We start from the raw sequence: 9,634 nt of genomic DNA, 5'->3' as shown, positions 1-9,634 counted from the left end.
CTCTCACACACACACACAGTAACTTCGTCCTCAGAGTCTCCTCAGTTAATAGCAATTAGTGAATGTGCTCAAGTCATTTATTTTCAATTTGAAACTTTACATCAGCTGAATAAGAGGAAAATATCTGACTTGTCTCTTCATTGTTTTTCCCTAGCTCAATCTTACAATATGCCACATAAATGTGTGTACGTGTTCCCTGTTTGTTAGACCAACCTGAAGCAGGTTAAAGATTAATTAATGTCCATATTGGCAAACTGCTATGCCAGATGGAAAGGGATTGCTCTGCTTTCCATCAAGATGATTGACTTTAGCCAGATATTGTCAGCTGTTGGGGAATTTGGCCCATTCCAGAAGCGCCTGCTTGTGATAATATGCCTCCCCAACATCTTCTCAGCTTTTCAATTGTTTGTCCAGGTGTTTACTGGCCTGAATTTCCCACACAACTGCAATACTAACTGGATTCGGAAACAAGGGCCGAACCTGACTTACGAGGAGCAGCTAAATTTGACAGTCCCTAAAGACCCAGCTGGCAAGTATGAGAGCTGTGAAATGTTCACTCCTGTTGAACTTGAATTTGAAGTCATTGAAGCCTATGGACTAAACACAACAGAGAAATGCAGAGATGGCTGGATTTATAAAGCACCTCAAGGGAGTAGCACCTTAATTACTGAGGTAAGCTGTATTTCCTAACAAATGATTGTTTTGAATTTAATTCAGCACGTCTTGTAAAACAAGCCATGTTGCTTGATACTGTAATGGTATGGGGGGTCTACATAGGTCTGACTATTTGGTTTATTACTCTTTGTAATTTAGCCATGGCCAATCTCCCTTAGCTACCAAACAGGGAGGGCGAAAGCCATGTGAAGCATCTTTTCAACATAACACTCCAAGGAAAGTGCATGTTTCTGTGATTGAAGTTAGAGAACGTTCGCCCCTACCTGAGAGCATAGCCAATTTTGTTCTCTTCAGCTCCTGGCCACAGATGACTGTGACATCATCTGGATTCAAACTTGCAATTTCCAGATGATGAGGCAAAGCCTTTTCCATCATGCCACTTTGGGAGCAGGTGAACCTTTTATGATTGGAACCACCCCTCTAAAGATATCATTTTCAGAAAAGCTTCAGAGTGGAACTGTAGAAACAAACTCCTATCTACTTAATAACTAATGAACCTTTAGAAATTTATTAGATCAGCTTTCAAGCTTTTTAAGTCTAAGGCCTCCCATACTCACCCAAACTGCAGATATTGCACACTTAAATAACCACATGAAAAACGAAATGCACATTTTTATGAATGGGATTTTTCGCACTACTCTTTCTTACCATAACTTTCACTTCACAAGGTAGAGCCTTGCTGATTACAAACCATTTGATGTACGAGGCTGACATTGTGATGGTGTAAAATGCTACTAGACATTTTAGTGGTTTACAGTTTTTAGATTTGAAATAAGCTAGTAAAGCAATGAGCATAAGTTTCTGACCTTCATGGGTGACTACTGGCAGGAAAGGAAACAAATTCTTCTTGCAAAAACAGTTAGCACTCAACCAGACCTGCTCCTGGACCCCATGCAGTTCGCCTACAGACCCAACAGATTTGCCGACGATGCTGTTAACATGGCTGTTCACGTCATTGTCCAGCACCTGGACTCACCAGGAACCTACAATAGGATTCTATTTGTGGATTTCGGTTCTGTCTTCAACACCATCATCCTGGCTCTTCTGCAGGACAAGCTCTTCCAGCTGAATGTGCCTGACCTCCACCTATACACACACACACACACACACACACACACACACACACACACACACACACACACGCATGTGTAAAAATAGAAGAATCTGAAATATACAAATTTGAAAAGTGGACATTTAAGGGGTATGTGCATGAGTTGTTGGAGTCCAGGCTGTGCATTATGCCCAAAATGTGCAAAAATGGGTCACAGACAAGAGTTTGTGAAACGAAGAGAATGTGTAATGGGGGATGTCAATAATCAAGCTGTACAATGTGAGCTGGAATGAGCAATAAAGGTTCACAGAATGGAGATGCATGACATGGCCTTGAAATGTACAAAATTGCAGTTCAGAAACGAAGTGCATTAATGTCACAGATTGGAAGTGTGAGGTTGGAGTCAGTGGGGGTCTCTGACCTTATTGATGAGGCAGCTGCAGTGGGGAAAAAGCTGGCCTTATGGCATGAGGTTTTTGTTCTCATGGACCGCAACCTCCTACCAGAGGGGAGTGGTTCCAAAAGTTTGTGTCTGGGGTGAGAGTGGTCGGCCACAATCCTTTCTGCTCTCCTCAGGGACCTGGACTCATACAAGTCCTGAAGAGATGGAAGGTTGCAGCCAATCATCCTCTTAGCAGAGCAAATTATACAGTATGCTGCAGTCTATGCTGTCCCGGGCAGTGGCAGCAGCATACCAGATGGCGATGGAGGTGAAGATGGACTCAATGATGGCGTAAAAGTGCACCATCATTGTCTTTGGCAGATCAGACTTCAACTTTAACAGGAAGTACATCCTCTGCTGTGCTTTCTTGGTAAGAGCAGGTATACGTCTCTCACTTAAGGTCCTGGGTGATTATAATGCCCAGAAAGCAGAAATACTCCACAAAGGTTACTGGGGAGTCAAACAGGGTGATGGGGGAGGGTGTGGCAGAGCGCCTCCTGAAGTCTACAATCATCTCCACTGTCTTTGGAGTATTGAGCTCCACGTTGTTCTGCCTGCACCAGGACACCAGATGGTCAATATCCCACCTGTAGGCAGACTCATCCTCATCAGAGATGAGTCCAGTGAGGATGGTGTCATCTGTGAACTTTAAGAGCGTGACAGACTGATGACTTGAGGTACAGCTGTCTGTGTGCAGGGAGATGAATAGAGGAGAAAGGATGCAGCCTTGGGGAGGGATCCAGTGCTGATGGTTCAGGAGTCAGAGATGTTTCCCCAGCTAAATGTGCTGCTTCCTGTCAGACAGGAAATCAGTGATCCACCTGCAGGTGGAGTCAGGCAGAAGAGCCAGGATGATGGTGTTGAAGATGGAACTGAAATCCACAAATAGAATCCTAGCATAGGTTCCTGGGGAGTCCAGGTGCTGGAGGATGACATGAAGAGCCATGTTAACAGCATCATTGGCAGATCTGTTGGGCCTGTAGGCGAACTGCATGGGGTCCAGGAGCGGGTCATTGATGGTTGAGAGCTGGGAAAGCACAAGGCGCTCGAAGGATTTCATGACCACAAAAGTCAGGGCGATGGGTCCGGAGTCACTTAGTCCTGTGATCCTTGGCGTTTTGGGGACAGGGATAATGGTAGAGGCCTTGAAGCAGGCTGGCACATGACATGTCTCCAGTGAGGTGTTGAAGATATCTGTGAACATCGGAGACAGCTGATCAGCACAGTGCTTCAGGGTAAATGGTGAGACTGAGTCAGGACCTGCTGCTTTGCAGGGGTTCAGCTTCTTAAAGAGCTGCTTGGTTGAGGCTGTGGTGGAAGGTGGATGGGCCTCCGAGGTGTGAAGTTGTAGAGAGGCCCTGGCAGCAGTAGAGGTGGAGGAGATGATTGGGGTGGTGGGCTGGAGGGTGGAGTCCCGGGGGATGCCATCAGGACAGTCCCATTGTCTTTCAAAGCGACAGTATAACTCATTCAGTTGGTTGGCCAGGCACAAGTCATAAACAGAGTGGGGGACTGAAGGTTTGTGGTCAGTGATCTGTCTGAGCCCTTTCCACACAGATGTTGAGTCATTGACTGAGAACTGGTGTTGGAGTTTCTCAGAGTACAGACGTTTAGCTTCTCTCACTGCCTTGCTAAACCTGTTCTTCGATTCTTTAAACCTGTCCGTGTCTCCACTTCTGAACGCTTCTTTCTTTTGCCACCTTAGCTGTCTGAGCTTATCTTATGAACAAGGGTTTGTCATTATTGTAACTCACCCTGGTTCGTGATGGAATGCAGCAGTCCTCACACAAACTGATGTAGGAAGTCACAGCCTCTGTGTACTCATCCAGAGTATTGGTAACAGTCCTGAACACATCTCAATTTGTACAGTCCAAGCATGCCTGAAGGTTCTCTGCAGCCTCATTGCTCCACATCTTAGATGCCCTCACTACAAGTTTCCTCAGCTTTAATTTTTGCCTGTATGCAGGAATCAGGTGGACCATGACATGGTCAGAGTAGCTCGGTGCAACCCGGGGGAGGGCATGATGGGCATTATTGACTATAGTGTAGCAGTGATCCAAAATATACTCTTCTCTGGTTTAATAAACTGTTTGTATTTTGGTAGTTCGTAGCTGAGGTTACCTTTGTTAAAGTCACCGAGGACAATAACTAGGGAGTCCTCCGGGTTAGTCTGCTCCACACCCAGTGTCTGATCGGCCAGCATGCACTGTGTATTCTGCACAATGGCCTGTAGTGGAATGTAAACACCAACCAGAATGAATGAAGCAAACTCAAACGGGGAGTAGATGGGTTTACAATTAATGATAAATGATTCCAGGTTGGGAGAACAGTGTTTCAGGATCACTGACACATCACCGCACCAGCCCCTGTTTACATAAAAACAGACTCCACCACCCTTTGTTTTATCCAGAGAGATCCATGTTATGGTCTGCTCTGAAAAGTTGGAAGCCAGCCAGCTGCAGCACAGAGTCTGGAGTGAGTCCGCATAGCCATGTCTCTATGCATGTTCCTCTGCATGTCTTCTGATGCAGCAGGAACATGATTGGGCCCAGTTGCTTCTTCCTGCATTTAAAGCCACTCCTCCCAGGGTTCAGCTTTTTGCCAGATCCTGCCAGATGACCTCAGCAGCCCAGCACCCCCCAGCACCAGAAAAAAAGAAAAGGGAATTAGAACGTAGGATAAATTAACATAATGTTGAATATACATAAATTAACTAAATGTGTGCACTACAGAGATAACTTATGTACCTTCAAGTTAAATTAATCATGGATATGTTATATGAAATTAAGGACTATGTGTCTTAATTTATGTGTTGGTGTGTGTAATATGGGTGTGAAACTATTAGTGTCTGAGAAACTAAAATATGCTAATGCATGAGGGTTACCGACTTTCATGCAATTGTGTGGCTGCAGATGCGGCCATCACAGGTTTTACCTAAAATTTTCCTTCAAATGGGCAAATTATAGACAATTCGGATGCAAAATGGATTCAAAAGTAGAAGGCTGCTGGGACACCAAGTTTTGGTTAAATGCTTGCTTTGATATTTTTACTACTTTTGTTCTATTTATTTATTTATTTATTTTAGTTTGACTTGGTGTGTGAAAGTAAGACTCTGAATGAGACCTCACAATCTATCTACATGGCCGGACTCCTCATTGGAGCTCTGTTGTTTGGACCATTGGCTGACAAGTAAGGAGGCTTCCTATAAACAAAATAACCAAGAGAATGGACACAATTAGTAGTAAATTCATTGTTTATTCTATTGCCCACTATACTACATGACTATTCTATACTTTTTCACTGAACATCACAACACTGGGGTCAGACAGTGACTGAGGCCATAGAGCTGAAGTAATGACAAAAGGCAAATTTCTTGTCATGTTTTCTACCCTTGCAGATATGGCCGGCGTTTTGTTCTGCTACTCTCTTTAACTTTGCAGTTCTTGTTTGGTGTGGGTGCTGCTTTCTCCTACAACTTTTACATCTATATTGCTCTTCGCTTTGTGGTTGGTGTCACTATGTCTGGCGTCAACATCACTGCCAACATCATAGGTACTGATGGAACACACAATTTATACCATTCCTTTTACTAACATTACTTTAGAGATGGCTAATATTTTTGTAGGCCCTGAGTGGTGTGGTCCATCACGTCGGGCCTTGGTCACCATCCTGTCTCACTGTTGCTATGTCCTGGGGATAATGATACTATCTGGATTGGCCTTCGGCATCCGCAATTGGAGGATTCTCCAATTAGTTGTGTCTGCACCAATCCTGATCCTCGGTGTCTACTTTTGGTAAGGCTTTCACTCTGAATCTCAGTCTGAATCTGTCCTTAATTCATGTTGGCGGGTGGATTTGCAGTCTATTAAACTAAGGTCATCAAAAATGATTGCTGTGGATATTCATTCCAGTGTGTGTTATCTTGGGTTAAGAGAGAATTTTGACAAGAATTTTGAGTTCAGATGCGGACTCACCCTAACACCTCTTATGAGCCTGACTGCATCTATCTTGAGCATGCTTCATCCACTGCCGACTTGCTAGGTCTGCTGTGGCTTCGCCAGACAAACAACCATTCACACCTATGTACAATTTAGAGTAGTTAACCTAATCTGCATGTCTTTGGACTGTGGGAGGAAACCCACACAAACATGGGGAGAACATGCAAACGCCACACAGAAAGGCCCCTTTTGTCTGTGAGGTTCGAACCCGGAGCCTTCTTGCTGTGAAGTGATATTGTTAACCACTGTGCTGCACATGGTTAAGATACTATCTATAATATCAAGGCTCTTGCTTCTGCATCTCGGACAGCCCTTAAAAATAAATAAATAAATAAATAAATAAATAAATATATATAGGGTGGCACGTTGGTGTAGTGGTTAGTGCTGTCGCCTCACAGCAAGAAGGTCCGGGTTCGAGCCCTGTGGCTGGCGAGGGCCTTTCTGTGTGAGTTTGCATGTTCTCCCCGTGTCCGCGTGAGTTTCCTCTGGGTGCTCCGGTTTCCCCCACAGTCCAAAGACATGCAGTTTAGGTTAACTGGTGACTCTAAATTGACCGTAGGTGTGAATGTGAGTGTGAATGGTTGTCTGTGATTTTGTGTCAGCCCTGTGATGACCTGGCGACTTGTCCAGGGTGTACCCCGCCTTTCGCCCATAGTCATCTGGGATAGGCTCCAGCTTGCCTGTGACCCTGTAGAACAGGATAAAGCGGCTAGAGATAATGAGATGAGATATATTTAGTTATTTTATATATGGACCTTTAGCTAACAAGGCATGTATGGAACAGATTATAAACCCATATATCTGTAAGCCAGTGGTACCTGGTGCCTCAGTAGTTAAGGTTCTGTAGAAGGTCTGGTTTTTAACTTCAGTTCTACCAGAAACCCCTGTAAAGTCCTTATCCAGCAAATGCTCAAGTATATAGTTCAATTGTTGTTTGCCTCATCTGTAAACCTCTTTGAATAATATATGCCATATCTGTAAGTGCTCTCTGTTTTAAGGATCCTTCCAGAGTCGGCTCGATGGCTCCTGACTCAAGGCAGACAGGAGGAAGCCAAAAAGATAATCCTGAATGCAGCCAGGGTCAATGGCAGGAAAGTTTCAGACTCTCTGCTTGAAAGGGTAATTGAAGTCTGTCTCAACAAAATATTTAATTATATTTGTTTTTAATGGAATTTGTAATGTCAATGTATGGTCCGTCAGATGGAGTCTGAGAACACAGTCAGAACCGGCAGCATGCTGGACCTTTTCCGAGTGAAGAGTCTGAGAAAGAGGATGTTGATTATGTGCTTTATCTGGCAAGTTCAAATTTGTACCAGTACTTGCAATACTTAACAAAATATGTTCTATGAAAAAGGGTAAACCACACAAAACCTATATTCTGGGCATCCATTATATTTTGAATAATGCACAATATTGTGCAATACAGATGTGTATCTTCACGTTAATTCCATTCTGACATTTTGGTGTTTTTCCCCAAATTGCATTGTCCCTTTGACAGGTTTGTGATCTGCTTGGTGTACTATGGGATCAGTCTGAATGTGGGAAACTTTGGTGTGAACATCTACCTGACACAGCTCATCTTCGGCTTTGCAGAGATTCCTGCTCTACTCAGCTGCTACCCACTTATTGAGCGCTTTGGCAGAAAGAAATCTCAAAGTGCAGTGTTGCTCCTCGGGGGAACTGCATGTCTGGTCATTCTTGTCATCCCAGCAGGTGTGCAAACATACAAAACATTTTTTAGATGAAAGTGAGGTAATAATCTTATAATAAGTCCCTGATGTGGGTGGAGTACAGAAGCATGGCAGGCAGGAGCTGATGTTCTCACACACTTTATTTTCCTTTACTTTGCTGCTTTTCAGCTTCACTCACTCGCTGCTCACACACAGTTACACATGCGCACACGTGTTCTGGTCGGGGGAGATCTCTTCTCTGCTCTCCCCCTCCTTTTATGTTCCACCATCACTGCAACAAACACACACACACATTAATTGAGAACAGGTGTAATGACTTGGCCACTCACCTTCCCTGACCCCGCCCTCCATTCACAAACTGACACTTGGCCCCACCGCCACACGCCCCCACCGCCCGACTCTTGCTGGGTAGCTATCCAGCCTGCAGCGGACTCCCCCACCAATGGGACAGGAAGTCCGCCACCACCACCTGCGCCCCCGACCTATGGACCACCTCGAACTTAAACGGCTGGAGGGTGTTCTGGCATCCTTCATGCAGTGGAACCACTGGTGGGGCACATGCTCTGAACAGCAGCGAAAGGGTACCCCAGCATGTAGTATCAGAGAGCGAGGACCGTCTACTTGATGGCCAGACATTCCTTTTCGATGGTATTGTACTTCCTTTCATGCATCGAGTTTGAGGCTGATGTACAGCATGGGATGCTCCTCTCCCTCTGCCTTCTGCGACAAAACGGCCCTCAGCCCTCTTTCTGATGCGTTCGTCTGTAAAATAAAGGGGAGACAGAAGTCTGGGGAGTGTAAAAGTGGCCCCCCACACAGTGCAGCTTTTATTTTAGTGAAAGCCTCTTGGCACTGCTCCGTCCACTGGACCGGATCTGGTGCTCCCTTATTAGTGAGATCAGTTAGCGGGCTGGTGACGTTCGAATTATTAGGTATGAACCTACGATAGTAGCCAGCCAGCCTTGGGAACTGTCTCATCCCTTTTTGGTCTTGGGCCTCGAGCAGGCCACAATCACTGCAGTCTTGTTAATTTGGGGACACACCTGCCCATGACCCAAGTGGAAACCCAGATACTGTAATTCCACTTGCCCTCTTGCACACTTTTTCAGGCTAGCTGTGAGACCCGCACACCGCAGCGACTCTAGGATGGCCCCAAGGTGTTCTAGGTGCCGTTGCCAGTCATTGCTATCAATAATGATGTCGTTGAGGTACGCTGCCGCATAAACAGTGTGAGGGCAAAGGATCTTGTCCATGAGCTGCTGGAACGTAGCGTGAGCCCCAAATAACCCAAAAGGAAGCATGACAAATTGGTGTAACCCAAACAGTGTGGAAAAGGCCGTTTTCTCTTGGGGTAGAGGAGTCAAGGGGATCTGCCAATATCCCTTCATTACATCTAGCGTCAAATAAAAGTGAGCAGTGCCTAACCAATCAAGCAACTCATCAATGCGAGGGTATGCATCAAATTTAGACACCGTGTTGACTTTTCTATAGTCCACACAGAACCAAACTGACCCATCGATCTTGGGAACCAGGACCACGAGGCTGCTCCAGTCACTGTGGGACTCCCATTTCGAACATGGCCTTGAGTTCATCCCCCCCCCTTTTTTTTGTGTGTGTGTGTTTGTGTGTGTTTGGGAAAGCAGTAAGGGCAGCTACGCACCACCACCCCCAGGAGCATCTCAATGTGTGGTGTTCTATGAGGTGGGTGTAACCAGGAAGGGGCGAGAACATGTCGGAAAATTCCTTCTGCAACTTGGTCACTTCCATGAGTTGGGCT

General features: G+C 45.3%; 1 protein-coding gene across 1 annotated transcript in view; it reads left to right on the top strand.

The window, feature by feature from the left end:
* Window positions 1–297: 297 nt before the first annotated feature.
* The window catches only part of LOC132867884 (solute carrier family 22 member 13-like), a 15,668-nt gene continuing 6,331 nt past the window's right edge, over window positions 298–9,634 (top strand). The window contains exons 1-7 of the mRNA XM_060900854.1: window positions 298–672; window positions 5,254–5,357; window positions 5,566–5,720; window positions 5,794–5,962; window positions 7,165–7,285; window positions 7,367–7,461; window positions 7,665–7,879. Of these exons, the coding sequence (XP_060756837.1) occupies window positions 298–672; window positions 5,254–5,357; window positions 5,566–5,720; window positions 5,794–5,962; window positions 7,165–7,285; window positions 7,367–7,461; window positions 7,665–7,879 (1,234 nt within the window). The remainder of the gene's footprint in view (window positions 673–5,253; window positions 5,358–5,565; window positions 5,721–5,793; window positions 5,963–7,164; window positions 7,286–7,366; window positions 7,462–7,664; window positions 7,880–9,634) is intronic.

The sequence above is a fragment of the Neoarius graeffei genome, chromosome 19 (assembly GCF_027579695.1).
Source record: "Neoarius graeffei isolate fNeoGra1 chromosome 19, fNeoGra1.pri, whole genome shotgun sequence".
Taxonomy (NCBI): Eukaryota; Metazoa; Chordata; class Actinopteri; order Siluriformes; family Ariidae; genus Neoarius; species Neoarius graeffei.
Note: the sequence above shows the minus strand (reverse complement) of the source record. Positions and strands in the feature narration are given on the sequence as shown.